A 16,559-nucleotide genomic window follows, 5' to 3' on the forward strand; every position below is an offset into this window, starting at 1 on the left:
TCTTCTTCATCCAAACCTCTTGTGATCTTACAATGTAATTATAATGTAAATGTTAATGCAATGCAATGGCCCAGCACAATAAATATGTTTTTAATGAATGCTTTGGGGGAAGTGGAGTCTACACCAGTAACCTAGCATTGTTGCAGAAATACTGAGAGACGCAGTGACCTGCTGTGACAGGGTACGCACCTTCCTGATTTATTGCTTTCATTTTGATCTTGTGCGATGTCGAACATGTTTATATGATAAAAACAAAATAAAAATGTAGCCCATCAGGACAGAGTGCACAGAGCTTGGCTTTGGCAGATCAGGGCCGAGTATTGCCTTTTAAAGCTGTGTGTGGAAAAGTCAGACTGTAAAATAATAGTATTGTCCAAACAGAAGGAAATAGTTGAGGGCCAGTCTGCTGTGAAGAGCTTTGACATAAACATGGAACAGATTCAAGATAATCGGGACTGTCAGGAAACTAGTCTAGACTGTTGGCAATATTCCATTCATCGTTTGTTGATGCTACGGTTTAAGATATGTACTAATCTTTTTCTTGTTAAGTTGTGTTGATGAATTGCAGTGGATAATTACAGTAAGCGTTAAACAATTGTGCTTTGGTAACCTGAGTGTTAATCGCTTCGATTAACACGGTTGGTAAGAGTTGCAGTCGCGCAAGATTACAATTAAAACTCTTTTCTCCCCCGACACCTTCTAACCTGCCTCCTCAGCACCTCAAGTGGTTTGCATCCTGAACAGACAGACAGACAAACAAACAGGCAGACACATTGCCAGTTAGTTTGCAGACTGCGACAGTGAGACAAACAGCTGACCGTAGGGTGAACGTGTTGACTCGCTTTGATCAAGTGGACAAAGCTTGTGTCTTTGCGACTTGTCATTCAAGCTTCTTTGGTTTAGCCGTGTGCCAAGCAATCGTTTCCATACTGACCTTGTGACAGACAGCTGTATCTCTGTGAACAGATAACAATCGCTGCCGCTATGCGGTGGGGTTTGCACTGCTCTGATCAGTCAGTTCCTTACAGTTCAGGGTGGGGTTGAGGTGTGGGGCGGGGAGGGACAGTAACTTTGACGCTGCAATAAATATTAATAATAATTCTTGAATTTGATATAGCGCTTTTCACGTCTTTGAGACGTTTCAAAGCGCTTCACAGAATATACTGTAAAGTGAATTGACTGCATTTTGTGGGAGAAACGCAGCAGCCAATTGGGCACAGCAGCGTCCCACAAACAGTCGTGAATTGAAGTGACCAAATTATTATTGTTTATTTTTTCTTGAGGGATTATTATCAGGCGTGTGGAGTAAGGAAACTTGCCCAAGGTTTCACCCTGCCGGGAATCGAACCCAGGTTTCTCACTTGTGAGGCGAGTGCTCTAACCACTGAGCTACAATGTTAGGTGAAAGAGCGACTCAGCCCTTTGGACGTTACCTGAGCCTCTCCCTCTGTGACCTCCTAACCGACTACCAACCTGTCTGTTCCCTCCGCTCAGCGGGCTCCAGCCTACTTCACGTCCCCCCACCTGGCCCGCTCCACCATTGACGGGCAGGCCTTCAGCCTCTCTGCCTCCACCCTCTGGAACTCCATCCCACAGTCCATCCCCCCTCGCTCCCTCCCTTACCTCCTTCAAGATCCGTCTTAAGACCCTCCTCTTCGACCGTGCCTTCGGGCACCCTCCTACCCCTCCCCTCCCCACCCGCCACCCCTCCTGATCCCAACCACCAGTTCGAGTGCAGATCCCTGACTGTCCAGCGCATTGGGGTGTCCTCCTGATGTGAAAGGCGCTGAGTAAATGTAATTTGTTGTTGTTGTTGTGTTGCAGGGTGGTGGTTTGTCAGCTCGGCTGATGAGCAGGGCTGGGTCCCAGCCACGTGTCTGGAAGCCCAGGATGGAGCTCAGGATGACCTTCTGGTTGTCAGTGCCAAACCAGGAGAAGGTAAGCTGCCAAAACCTACACCGTTTCACATACTCTACGCTCGTTATCGTACAAGTCCAGGCTTCTGTATTTGCTATGATAAACTCCATATAATCTCACACACTTGTGTTTAAGGCTTTTATTGCACTTATTAAGATTAAGTTAAATGTTGGTTATTATGTTCAAATCAAAATACTCAACTAAACCAAACTGAAGCGTTAACAAACTATAATTAAGTAGTTGTTTAAAAGCTTGCAATTTAAAAAAACAACTTACAGCTTCAGACACTAATTTTTTCCTGTGTATCGGTTCAACAATAACAACAAACTATATTTGTATAGCGCCTTTCATGTCGAAAGGACACTCTTGAGATTATAATCTGTGACCTCCTCACAATCTGACCCTGCAAATGCTCATCGATTCCTGCCCCGGTGTGAGCTCTCCATGAGGACATTTGCTTTTTATTTATTGCTGTTAAAAAAACAATTGGAATCAGCTAAGGCAGAGGGAGGGGAGCTGTGTTCGTGTGTGTTCCTGTGTGCTGAGATGTCTACAATGGCCAAGTACCTCCGCTCTGTGAGCGAGGCAGCGACAGCCCCCAGTGAGGACCACACGTTGAGTTACTTTTGACGTTTGTTTGTGACAGGCATTTTGACTGTTCCTTTCCCCCCCGGGATATGGTTCCACAGACACTGTTTGCTGTCCAGCTCCTCGCTGTTATCTGTGACTGAGCCTCAGGGCTGACAGTGGGCTATTGGCTTGTAGAAAAATAGAAACAGGAGGAGGCCATTTAACCCCTCGAGCCTGTTCTGCCATTCTATAAGATCATGGCTGATCTGTACCTAAAGTCCAATTACCCGACTTTGCCCCGTATGTTTTAATACCCTGATCTGACAAATAACTATTCACCTTAGTCTTCAAGATGTTTATGGATCCAGTATCCACAGCCTTTTGGGGGAAAGAGTTCCAGATTTCCACTACCCTTTGGATGAAAAACTGCCTCCTGATTTCATTCCTAAATGGCCTAGCTCTAATTTTAAGATGATGTTCCCTTGTTCTGGCTTCCCCCTAGCAGAGGAAATAGTTTCTCTGTATCAACCCTATTGGATCCCTTTATTATTTTATAAAAACCTCAATCAGGCCAAGACAGCACTTAAGATGACCCACACTCCAGGCAGTGATCCAGGAGTAGGAACACTGGCTGATTCCCCACCTCCCTCACTAAGGGTAGAGAGGGAATTGTCATGACTCTGTGTCTGGCCTGGCTGAGATCGGGAACTCGGGATCCACTTGAGGATCAAACCCAGGACCTCACCAGCTGGCGACTCAGATCCTCACTGGGCCATCAGGGAAGCTGCTCGTACCTGATAAATGAGCTGCAGATGGAAGAGTATTATCATTGGCTTCAATGCAGTGGGTCCATTAATGGGTGTTAACTTCTATTTATGTGAATTTGAAAGAATATTAAGATAAGAAATACAAAAATAACACCCAGCGATAGTGGCGGTAAAACCCTTGTTAATTTAAGTTTGAGTTAAATTGCGTTGGACAAAAGAATCGGTGGCCAAAGACAATTTAATACACACCAATCTAAGATTTCTGAGATACTTAGGCTGAGTGTGCTACAGAAAGCTTCCCTCTTGTGTTTATTTTGACTGATGTTGGCCAATCAGGTAATGGGCCTTCCCTTAAATGCCCAGTTTATAAGGAGCTTTGCACAGTGGGTTCCACGTTGCAAGTTGCCAAATTAAGGCAAAAGCAAAATGACAATGACTGAGACTGGGTGCAGTTTACTGGATTACAGGGTGCTGGTATTTGCCTGCCAAAATCACTGCAAGGAAGTAGGATAGTGAGCAGATTGATGGCCAGTAATAAACGTAGGCATTGCGAATCGTATTTGGACTGCGTTAAAGTCTCGTACCTTTGAAGAAACTGGTGCTTACGTGTGTGTGTGTGTATGTGTGTGTGCAGACTTCCCTCAATGTTTGGCACTATATCCGGCCCCAAATCCCCTTACTGATGGAAATGATTTAAAATAGCTTCTCCCAGTACAAACAGCGCAAGGGAATGTGAGTGGATTTGCTTTTATTGGACACATTTAACCACTTCAAAACAAGTGGGAGCTTTTTGCTGAATCTTAATTGGGACCATTCGTAACACTTCTTTTGGTTTTGCTCCCTTGTGACCATGAGTAGTTTTGTCTCCATTCACAGTTCGTTAATTAATACAAATATATATTATATTTTATATATAGAAAAGGTAGATTAACAGAAGAAATTTGTCAATGAATAATATTCAGATTTAACCTGTACCATTTTGTCAATGGTTTTCTTGTAATGGGAATAATCTGTGCTTTACGACTTTTTCTACTGAATTGAGGAATGCACACAGCAAAGAGTTTTATCACAGCACAGTTTGTGAATCGCTAATGAGCTGTTTATACTCTTGTCGTTCCCTTCCTGCTTTTCAACATGCTTTCAGTCACTAGGAGATACTGGTCTTTGCCAAGAAACGTGGGCTATCGACAGACGTTAGGAGACCTGTACACCTGTATCTGGGGTCAAGGTGGATGGAGACGAGTGCTTCTTGTTACAGTGTCCTGTGTTTGTCGTTGCTTGCTCTGTTTGTGTCGCACATACATTCTGTCCCCATCCCCTGACTGGATGTTTTGCATGAACCTATTCAGCAGAGTTTGTTCCTGTGAGCTTGTGACTTGTGATATAACATTTCAATAACGCTAATAATAATAATCACTTGCATTTGACACAGCGCCTTATTGCGTCTTCGAGACCTCTCAAAGCGCTTCATAGAATATACCGTAAAGTGAATTGACTGTATGCTTTGTGGGTGAAACACGGCAGCCAATTGGGCACAGCAGTGTCCTACAAACAGTCGTGGATTAAGTGACCAAATTATTATTATTTATTAAATATCCAGCAAGTAAGACATTGGTTCGACCCCAATAAAATGTAAACAGTCCCTGGTTTTCACAGGCAACTGAATCCTGTAAGTAACCAGCACTCTAAGCAATGAAGGACACTGAATCAATTGCAAGATCCGGATTACATGAAATCTCTGTCACATTAGATAATGAAATGAATGACATTGGCTTCACCTCGCCAAAGATTTTGACTCTTTCCCCAACATGCTGTGAGAGAGTGCATTCACCTCCAAATACGTCAGAATGAATAGAGTTGAGGTACCCACTTATTCCCTCCTCTTCAGCGAGAAACATTGTATATTTTTTTGTATATTTTGCAGATTGATTTCGATTTTTTCTTTTACAGCTGATCGTTGCCTGCAAAACTTTTTTTTAGAAAAGAATAATTAGTTGTGATCGAGTGATCGAGCCAATGTCCATCGCTATAAGCTGCTTGATTTCTAATTAGAGTCATCCTTGCGTTTCAACTGAATGAATATCAGCCACACTCCATTCACCTTAACTGAATCTTGCCTTCACGTGAGGTCCAAATTAGTGGGTGTGGTTAGTGGGGCAGCTCTGATTTCTGGACAACCTTTCAAGGCATCTGTTAAAAGATATATTATATTTCAAGTTTTTACTTTTCACATCCAGATTTCAACCATTTGTAAAATCGATGGCTGATATCCCCCGATACAGCCACGTAGACACTCTCAGCAGAAGGTCAGCCCCTGTCTAACTCTTGCCATCGGGCAGCAACGAGCAAAAGAAAAAAGGGTTTGGATTCACTTCTGAAAAAGCTGTGGATTCTGGATATTTCCTACATGCAGTGAATTCTTTCTTGTGCTCCACAGGCAAAGTAGACCTGTTTGTAAAGCACTTGCTCTGAATGGAAACAAACTTCTCTGTGTCTCCTGTTAATTCACATTGCTGTAAAACCTTTGCATCTCAGCTATAGCCACAGCTACTGTCAAGGTCAAATTAAAAACGAGCATTCTTTGGGTTGAAGTCTTTAGCCAGTTAAATGGAGCTTCAATTCAATGTTGTATCCTGTAATCAAATCAGTATGTGTCTTCACAGTTGCCAGCAGGCTCTAAGTGCTCTGGCAACAGGAGAATGCTGACATGACTTCCTGCAAAGAACAGCCCAAAATTGCTTTCCTTAGCAAATGGCATGGCTTTTTTCCGCAAGCCTGTGGCACAGCGACTTATTAGTTTTGCGATGAAATGTACCATGATATCTGGGCAGTGGAAATTTTAATTGAAAATCTGCATGGTTTTCAGTGTTCACTGTACTGGCGGCTTTGACCATTTGATTTTCACTTCTCTCTCATCCTCCTCTTCACCCGCCCCCCCCCCCCCCCCCCACCCACTCACCAACCACCCACCCACATGGCATGAAGTCACACAACAAAGGTTGCAGTGAATTGTCAGTATACAAGTCCATTGAGTCCACTGGACTACAGTAAAATTCTACATCAATGGAGCCATTAGATATTTACAGGAGCATTTACATTCATTCCAAATTTTTTTTTTGAGTTTTGAGACATTTTAACTGTACTCCAGTGCTGTATTAGCATCTAGACACTGGTCACAGTGTCCTCGCTCAATTGCACGTGCCGTGGTGAATGAATGAATGGACGTCTTGCTTGCTCTTTTTCAGAGGAGAACTTTGTGGTCATTTATCCGTACTCTGCGAGGGATAATGATGAGATTGATCTGGAAAGAGGTATGATGGTGCAGGTCATACAGAAGAACCTGGAAGGTTGGTGGAAGATCAGGTAATTGGATGCTCTGATGAGCTGCCGAGGTTTACTGTGACTCAAGGTCCCCTCGCCCTTACATTAATGTAATTTATGTAGTGCTGGAGGATGTTCCATCGTTGTTTTTCCTGCAGTGTTGTACTCTGAACACCATAATGGTCCCTTTTGGAGCCAACGTTTCATTCCAGGTTGTAAACAAACATGCTTTTAGTTTTAATTTTGTGCAATAGTAATAATAACAATCCTCGCATTTGATATAGCGTCTTACCACATCCTCAAGACATCTGAAAGCACTTCACTGAATATTACTGTAAAGTGAATTGACTGTATGTTTTGTGAGCGAAACCATGTAACCAGGATGTGGGCAGAAAAATCTTACTCAATGGTTAAAGAGCGGACAGATGCGTAAAGGGGGAGATTGCGTCTGAGTTTGCTGATGTATTTTCTATTTTGTCAAGTTTTATGACCAAGTGGTTTAATGTCAGGGTGTTGTTTCCATTTTCTGGTTCCTTTTAGCTGAACAGAGTCCATCACAATAAGCTGGGCAAACACCAACCCAAGGGCAATGAGTCACTGCGTTAACAGATGTGCGGGGAAGAGTAGCTTTAAGTCATGCTTCGTAAATGCTACATATCAATATAAAAATATACCGGAAGTTGTCATTTCTTTCTTTCCCACGTTCCCCAGAAATCCAAATGAAATCATGATGGCCAAGCAACCCATTTTGAGTTGATTCAGTCAGTTTTCAGTGAGATCAAAAAAGAGAAGTGATACATTGAGACAACAAAAACACATTGTTGGTGGAAAAAATTTTTTCTCTGCATTCTGAGGTTCTGCTCTCACCCCTGAATAAGGGTGAGACACCCACAGGTGACAGTTTGATAGAGTTGTTATTATTGGATAAAATAATCTTTATTGGAGTTTACAATTGTTATTGAGCTGAAACTGAAATGCAGGAGAAGTAATAGATGTGCTACATCGCCATCTGCAGCCAGAAAGTGACATATTTTAAGAGTTTTCCCCTAAAGTGTTGTATTCTAATGCAAATTATTGCCAGAAATGTGGGGTTGAAGATTGATTTGATTCCCCTGTTTGCTCATTGTGGGTTTACATGCCAAAAATACGACAGCTAAAAGCAAATTGTTCACGACCGTTTTGTTAATGTTTTGAAATGAGCTAGTTTTACCATGAAACTATTGCTCGCTATTAAATGCTGCCACACAGTGGCTTCAAATTGTATAAGATTTATGATTCATTCGGCCTTTATTTGTGCTAGGTCTTGCTGTGTTTTGTTTCAGTCATAACCTGTTGGCGTCATTATATTCAAGGGATATGATTAATGCAGTAAAATGAAATTACTCAGAATATTGTGTAACTTTTGATGCACCCAGTTGAGAGAAGATTAACATTTGTTTATTTTTGAAATTTTTGAAATTCAGGCCCCTTCTCCCCCTCTTAAGGTCGCTGTTCCCCCTTTTATAGGGATTTACTGTATCATTGTAAAGCTTCATGTTACAGGTTAGAAGGAGGACTTTCATATCCTGTTATAAGTTTACAGTCTCAACAAGCACTACTGAAGGAGCCCCTGGATGAAGTCTGCACATGTTCTTTGATAGAGGAACAATTGATCAAACACCTTTTAAGGGCTGGTTCATTGACTCAACACAAACCAGAAAATGACTAACCTTCCTGTCCTCTTGGTACAGTAATGGTGTGTCATGGAAACACAGTAAAATCAGGAATGCTCGTGTCGTTACAACTCGCACTCAGTTTTGTAAGATAGTGTTAGACAAAGGGTTGGAACTGTTTGCAAAGAGTCGATGATTCTTGTACAGACCTTTGGGAAAAAATTGCAAAGCAGCAATTTTAATTTCAAATCAAGATCCTTTATCAAAGAATGCTTATTTACAGAGCTTGTAATCCAACTTTAATTGTAAAGTTGCGAAGGGAAGTAGAAGCTCTGTCTCAGTGGCCAACAAGGTTTAATAATAATAATAATCCTTGCATTGGATTCAGAGCCTTATCATGTCTTCTAGACATCTCAAAGCGCTTCACAGAATATATTGTAAAGTGAATTGATTGTATAGTTTGTGGGCGCAACACGGCAGCCAATTGTGCACAGCAGTGTTCCCACAAACAGTCGTGAAGTGAGTGACAAAATTATTATTATTTTTTGTTTGATCTGTGGTTTGTATCTTATGAGGTGCATCTGTTTCCTCAATAGGTATCAAGGCCAGGAGGGCTGGGCTCCAGCCTCGTACTTGAAGAAAGCCACCAATGAGGTGCTGGGTCAGAAGCTAACCTCAGGGCAAGCTATCTATTCAAGCGCAACCGACCTCGATGCAATTGGCAGACAGCCGAGCTCTAAAGATAGCAGAGACAAGGCAGCCTTATTTGACCAAAAAGATGGGAAATTAGAATTGCGAGGGGCAGCGCCGTCTGATGCTAAAGGGAGTAAGTACAGCATTGAACAAAACACTGACTGAAATGCTTTGGTAAATATACTATTTGAACTGATGGAGGTTGCTTTGCTTCTTGTACCTGTGGAAACTCTCATTGAGCAGAACCAATAGAGGGGTTTACAAGGATACATAGTGGCTGAGATTTGGGGCAAAATACAAGTGAAGAAAATTCAGACTAGTGCGATATTGTCCAGAGAGGAAAAATCACTTGAAAACTTTGACCTTTGAGAAATTCACTTTACTTAGCGTGATGATCTTTATACAATGTCCTGATCGGGACAGGACCCTAGTTCCCTTTCTCCAGTGGGTGATTCACAGGGCAGTAATTACCATTTGTAGATTTTGGGTTGTGGAAGGTAGAATGTAGAGTGTTTTGCTATGGATTTCGCCTACAAAACTGTTGCTCCCCTTCCTGTGCAGTCCTGGGCGCCTTCGCTCCCACTGACTGGGAGATGGAAGGAGTGCTTTGGACGTTGTTTGTAATACCATTTTAATTACCATTGTAACCTGCACTACGTAACTGAAGCTGACCATTAAATGTCACATTGTGAGGAAAGGTCCCGTTAAATGTCTCTAGCACTGTGAAAATAATAGTAATAATAATAATCCTTGCATTTGATACTGTGTCTTATCACGTCATTGAGACGTTTCAAAGCGTGTTTTGTGGGTGAATCGCGGCAGCTGATTGCGCACAGCAGTGCCGCACAAGCAGTCGTGGATTGGGTGACCAAATTATTATTATTTTGGAGTGATTATTATCCCCGGAATGTGATCCTCCAATCAACTAACTTACTATTGGGCAAACAGAAGCATGTGGAGTAAGGAAACATGCCTAAGGTTTCGCCGTGAGGGGGAAACGGGGGAAAGGGAGCGTGAGACAGACTCTTATCTGTAGACCAGATGATAATTCAATTTCCTTTAAACAATACAGAGTTACCCAGCATGAGGCACAGACCACCACCTCGCAGAGATCTTACCCTGGTGAGTACGGGAAGCTTTACACGGTGAAATCTTCCCCAATCTTGACTTTCAAAAACCTCTCCCAGAACCTAACATAAGTTGCCAGTAATTTCTTTAAAAATCTTTTGATAATTTTCTTTGGGGGTTGCGAAACGGGATGGGGTGTGTAAGACTGCTAATGCTAACAGTTTTGGTGTAATGCGATGTTTTATTGCTGTAGTCTCCCAAGCATTTAATCAAAGGATTTTAATCTTATTCATCATGTAAAAAGCCACGTGGGTTGAATCTGCCCAAACCACCAGCTCCCCCTGAGGTGGAGGAGGAGTATTATACCATCGCGGCATTCCAGACCACCATTCCTGATGGGATAAGCTTTCAGGCAGGAGAAAAGGTTGAGGTAAGTGGGCGCGAACTCATGTCCTGCACTATTTCTAACGTAAATGCTGTCTTACGTCAATGTACCAGTCGTCTAAGATAGCTTTCTCCATTGCACATTAATAGGCTTGAAGCAGCTGTAGTTCTAGCAATCTGAGTTGGTTCACAATTATTGGTGAATGTGCCCCAAAATAATACGTTAGAATAAAAAATAATAATTTCACATTCGAATATGGCACCTTATCCCATCTTCGAGACGTCTCAAAGCGCTTCACAGAATAGACTGAAAAGTGAATTGACTGTATATTTTGTTGGCGAACACATTACAGGTGAACAAAGGTACGGAAGATGATGAAAGCAATGACATTACAAGCTGATTGCCAACAAAGTCATATGGGAGATGCTCCTCCTGTGATGGCTATAGTCTGTACAAGATATATACAAGATGTTGTTGTTGCTGGTGCAGTCATTCCAAGTATGACCTGCTGTTTGAGGGAAGGGAGAACAGGGAGGATGTTAGTAATGTCACATTTTTGTTGGTCTACACCACAGACTTGAGTGAAAACTCTGTTTAAAAGAGTAATTTTTTTTGTTTGTTTAACCTTAGGTGATTGAGAAGAATCTAAGTGGCTGGTGGTACATACAGATCAACGCTGAGGAAGGTTGGGCTCCAGCCTCGTTCATTGACAAGTACAAGAAAACCAGCAATGCTTCGAGAGCCAATTTCCTGCCGCCTTTAGCGCAAGAATTGACGAAACTTAAACTTTCGGATGGAGCTTTTGGAACCAGCACTAACGGAGGAGAAAGCACATTTCCAAACAGACCGTTGCCCAAAGAGCCGCAAGCATCGAACCACAATGAGAGCGTCGAGCCTATCGCCCACCCCAAGCTGAAGGACTGGAGAACAAAGGATATCAGTAAAAGTCCACCTTCCGCCAACAAATCCAATGTATCCTCAGACGCCGAATCTCAAGCCAAGCCCTGTCCTCCTTCAGGTGCACTAACTGCCGATGTTTCTAAGTTAAACAAGGAGAAACCGCTTTTTCTGTTAAAGAAAGAACAGGTTAGCAGTAAGTTTGAGGCAGAATTGTCGGAGAAACATTCCAAAGGTCTTCCCCCGAAGCCACCTGTACCAGGTGGCAATTTACCCATCTTACCGCCCAAAATGGGACCAGTGAAAGGAGATAAGAAGCCAGGTGCTGAACCAAGTAAAAGTACTCAATCCAAAGGCCTCGAAGCTGGGCCAAAAGTATCAGCAGGTGAAGTTGCGAGGCCTCATCTCAAGCCTGTGGCGAGACCAGCCAAATCTAAGTCTGATTTAGAAGACAAGTCAGTGGAATTGTCTCCAAATCTGGCCTTAAAGCCGAGGCCTCTGCTGAGGCCAAAGCCATTTCCTTCCACAAAGGGAGATGCACAGCCTGAATCTGAAGTCGACATTTCGAACCTAAGAAGCAAGTTGAGACGAGCGAAAGCGGTGGATAAAGTGGGAGAGCAGGACTCGTGCCAGCCCGTCGCAGGGAATCAGAATTCCTCAAATAACCTGCCCACACCTGCTTCCAGCAGTTCCCAGGGAAACGTGGTTAACGGTTTCCAGATGAAGCCAAGCTCAGGGACGAGCTGTAAGGGAAGCGATGCCACCAGGGCTCTCCAGAGAGAGCAAAACGGCTTTGAGGTCGAGCAGAATGGTCTGAGTGTTGCCCAAGAGAAAGCGGGGGTTTTGAAAAATAATTTTAGTAACTCAAAACCATTGGAGAAGAAAGTGGACGACACTCAACTGAAGAAAACGCCTTCATTCAACAAAGAAGGTCCACCTCGCCCACAGGTCCCACCCAGAAGACCCCCGCTGCCAAAGAAATCCTCTGTAGAATCTGCAGGTCAACTGAAGGATACGTTTGAGAACAAACCTGCCTGGGGATTAAGTAAACCTGCCATACCTCCCCCCAGGCCCAAACTTGTCTCGCCTCATGATCACGGCAAGGATGATATCAAACCTAGGTCTGGGCCGAAGGATGCCTTAGCAATAAAAGGAGCCCTTCCTTCCAAAGCTCAAGAGCACAAGAGAGACCCAGTCATCCCTTCGAAAGAGACGCAAAAGTTGTTGGAGAAATCTGAGCAGGGAAAAGAGAAGGTTCATGTTGCATCCGTCAACCTCGGTGAGGAATTGTCAAAGCCAAACCTTTACGTGGCTCTCGCAGATTTTGTGGGCGACGATGAGACCGCTGGATTTAAAGAAGGGTCAATATTTGAACTATTTGAGAAAAATATTAATGGCTGGTGGTACTGTAAGATTCTGAATCCTGAGCCAACCTGGGAGGGCTGGGTCCCTTCCAATTATCTGACCAGAAAATGTTAAGTGTCTTCTTCGTATATTATTTTTACACCACAAAAGGCTTTTTCATATGGTAATATTTAATTGGGTCGTTAATTTATAGGTTAAACCTGTTCAAAAGCCACAAACTACATTCCATCAATGTTTTTCTCCCCCAAATCCTAAGATGGAACAGCATGGAGCACCTTTCACATTTGCCGTTAAGTCATTTGCGCATTTTAAAAACATCATTGAGATGATCTGCCAGTTAAAAAGGAGGGAAGAAACAATGTGACACTTTGCTTAATAATACGTTTCAGGTAATGCCACTCTTCAGTTTACCGATAATGATTTGAAAGGATTTTTTTTTGGTTGTTGGAACTTTTAAGAAAGACGTAATACAATGGTCAACACATTTGAGCTTATTCTTGTGAACTACTCTTCAATTGCAGAACAAATGTCAGATCTTATTGGCAAGAAATTAAGAACTTTTTGCATTGTTAGTTAACTGTGCAGCTGAATATGCCTGAATCTTGAAGTTCTGAAAGTTCCAATATTTAGAAGTTTGTATTAATTGCAGGCAGTTTATCGTGCAAATCACAGTGAAACACATATTCTTGTTCCTTAAGTTATCACATTTTCTTTTATATACATTGCATTTTCTTTTATAATACGAGAACTGTTTTATAGTATTGTAGTAAAATAAATTGATAATGTAAATTTAAAACATTTTAGTTATATTCTGCTTCAGTAAAGGCCATCATAAAGATACTACTATGTTAAAATAGATAGAGTAGTTTAGTCACTAATATAATGCACGTAAAGGACAACTATTAGTTATATCACAGATAAGGTGTAGTCTTCTGAACACTCTTCAGGAAATGAGCTATATAGGATCCTGTATTCAATACATATTCTCAACTAACTGCAGTTAAACATTTAATATGCATCTCAAAATACCTGAGACGAGCGGTTATTCAGTTTGCAAGGTTTGAAAAAAAAACAGGATTTGATTAAGATTCAGTCCATTGATTGGTGACATTGAATTGTTTTAGGGAGATTGGGATCTAATAAAACAGGGTGTACTACGTACATTAAGAAATAAGAACTCTAATGGACTTGAAACTGGATAACACTCCTCGCAGAGAATTGTTATTGCACAGACTATACTCAAGACTAATTCCTCATGAATGTAACCGCATGAGGCCTTTAGACGGTATTACCTAAATGCTTTAGTTGTAACTTAGTGTAGAATTCATTAGGTTTATTTGCTTTGTGAGAGCTTGACTGGTATCAAGCATATATACTATGGAGCAAAAGACTTGAAATGTGAAACATGTTTTAAAAAAAGTGTTTGTTAACATGGCTTCTTCTAATAAAGTTGTCCAAAGTCAAAAGCATTGCAAAAATAGAAGAAATCAAATTACCTCACATTATACCAGGGAACACAAATCACTTTGGAGTAATCTTGACACATATCACAGGGAGAAGGGGGCTTTCAAAGAAGCTGGATACAAACATAGCTAATTAAATATGTGTAATAAAATTTGATTGTGAGAAAACAATAAAAGTATGTTTGTGTAATACATTGAAGATTACACTTTTCCCAAACTCAGTCCTGAAACATTTAACACTGTCTGAAACACCTACTAATTGGTGAGGTTGAATAATGGACATTTTAAACACTTTATGCAGATGATGACTGATTAAACTTAATCATGTGCTGCCTGTCTACACACTGGTTTGTGTAAATTGTCACCTGCACTAGACCAGATTGCGTACAGCTAAATGCTACTGGAATGCAGGCCAGACCAGCAGACTGCCTAGCTCTGTATGTCAGAAGCAATGTGAACAAACAATGTTAACTAGGTTTACGTGAAGTGCCAAATCAATTGTGAAAAGTAGTAAAGATTGCATCATATTCATAAAATTACAGGCCTGCAAATACATTTTACAGGCGAGCGAGTCCCTGAGTGAAAGCCTAAGCCAGACACATATATTACAGAGGTCTGTTTGGCACTGTAACTAAATGACTTTACACAACCTCAGATTCCTCACAATGACCTTTACTGTATTTCCATCATGGAAGAGTTGGGTTGTGAAGTTGGCTTTGGAGACCAGATGGCAGTGAAAGCAATGTCATCCATCTACTCATTTACCGGAGAGAGCTGAAGAATGAAATGGTTCACAAGTTCTCATTCCCAGGTCATGAGCCATGAACGGACCTGTGAATGGATTTCACTGGCCGAGGGATGGGGGAAAGTGAAGAAAGGGAAAGATAATTCAAAGTGAGGAAGTCAAGTGAGAAAAAATGTACGTTAGCGTGTGGGTGAGCACCCAGCGATTGTCTCAGAGAATCCCGAGAAAAGATAAGTGAAAGTTCAGAAGGTAACGGAGGCAGGTGTTCTGTTGGGGGAAGAGGGTGACTGACTGTTCTGGAGTTTCCTGCGCATCGTGAGAGCAGTGTGTGCGTGTGTGTCGGGGAGGGCGTGGGGTGGTGGGGGAGGCAAAACTTGCTCACACAGTTAAGCGGTCTGAGACGCTACCTTGTGTAGAGGGCGCTATATAAGTGCAAGTTGTTGTTGTTGACACCCTACTGGGTTTCATGAGCAGTGCCACCTCAACAAGCACATTTACACAAAGAAAACTTGAGATCAAATAAAGTACAGGGTATGTGACAATAGGTTTACATTGCATGGCTCCTTATTCCAATACTCATGTGCAGTGTCAAGGTTCAGAGAAGAGCAACGCTAGCTGCGAATAGGAGACTTTCTGAGAGCAATACCAAGAGATGTCCTGCAGTACAAAGGGAAATGACAGCAGCTAATTGCTTTGCGACCTGATTTGTGTGATTTTTAACCTTGATGTTTCTGGGTTTTCTGTAACTCAGATTTCCTTACTGTAAACAACATGATTTAATGGTTAACTCGATTTTAATTTGAAAAAAGCCTTTTGTTTTAAAAGGTTGTAACTGTTTTTTTTTCTTCTCCTGTTACAAACGTTTATTTTGTGGAACATTAATAAACAAATCACAGCTTTTGTTTTAAACTGTTCTTGTATAGAGTATTGTGGGAAAGCTTGGTGGGGTGTGAACGGGTGGAATCAAAATAAAAATTCTTCTGTCCTATGACACTGAAGTGTAAACACACCCACGTAGAAAGTGAGCCTTTGAGAAAACACTGTTAAAATCCCACTACTGGTATCTTCCACAATGCATTCATTGTAACCAAAGCACTTGTCCCTGGGAAAGCTCGATTTTTATCAGTCAAAACACTCAAACCACAAGGCGATGCACCCTGATTGATGGAACTCTTTGCCAGTTTTTTGTGAGCGTTAAAAACAGGATTTGAACTTTATAACTGGACCTTTGTTCTCTGGAACCTGTCAAGTTCTCGCAACTTTACAACGGCTGTAAGAAAGTGAAATACAGAACTTTGTGAGACACTGCCGTGCGCAATTGGCTGTCGTGTTTCACCAACAAAATATATAGTCGTTGACTTTACAGTATATTCTGTGAAGCGCTTTGAGATGTCTCAAAGCTGTGATAAGGTACTGCATCAGATGCAAGGATAATTATTATTTCATACCGCATAATATTTACCTCCATGTAAAAATCTGTGGAAAGTACATTACATTGTACCAGGTAGATTGGAATGCATGTATTTTCACTTAGAATAATTTGCTCTAATTCTGCTGGTGGACACAGCTATAAGCAGACAGACTTTTGTTCCCAGGATGCTATTCATAAAACTAGAATAAGTTTAAAAAAAACTGGTTTGGTTTGCAAAATTCAAACAATATTTATGATTAATGAACATCTAGATTATTTTGTGTGTTTACTTCAGACAAACAGAA

The 16,559-nt window shown here is 41.7% G+C and overlaps 1 protein-coding gene across 2 annotated transcripts in view; it reads left to right on the plus strand.

The window, feature by feature from the left end:
• The window catches only part of sh3pxd2b (SH3 and PX domains 2B), a 63,212-nt gene extending 47,469 nt beyond the window's left edge, over positions 1-15,743 (plus strand). For both annotated transcript variants that reach the window (XM_007901258.2, XM_007901259.2), the window contains 6 exons: positions 1,825-1,938; positions 6,500-6,617; positions 8,824-9,053; positions 9,993-10,042; positions 10,293-10,418; positions 11,004-15,743. In XM_007901258.2, the coding sequence (XP_007899449.2) occupies positions 1,825-1,938; positions 6,500-6,617; positions 8,824-9,053; positions 9,993-10,042; positions 10,293-10,418; positions 11,004-12,749 (2,384 nt within the window). In that variant the 3' untranslated portion in view covers positions 12,750-15,743. The remainder of the gene's footprint in view (positions 1-1,824; positions 1,939-6,499; positions 6,618-8,823; positions 9,054-9,992; positions 10,043-10,292; positions 10,419-11,003) is intronic.
• Positions 15,744-16,559: the final 816 nt, after the last annotated feature.

The sequence above is a fragment of the Callorhinchus milii genome, unplaced genomic scaffold (genome assembly GCF_018977255.1).
Source record: "Callorhinchus milii isolate IMCB2004 unplaced genomic scaffold, IMCB_Cmil_1.0 Scaffold13, whole genome shotgun sequence".
NCBI classification, from domain to species: Eukaryota; Metazoa; Chordata; class Chondrichthyes; order Chimaeriformes; family Callorhinchidae; genus Callorhinchus; species Callorhinchus milii.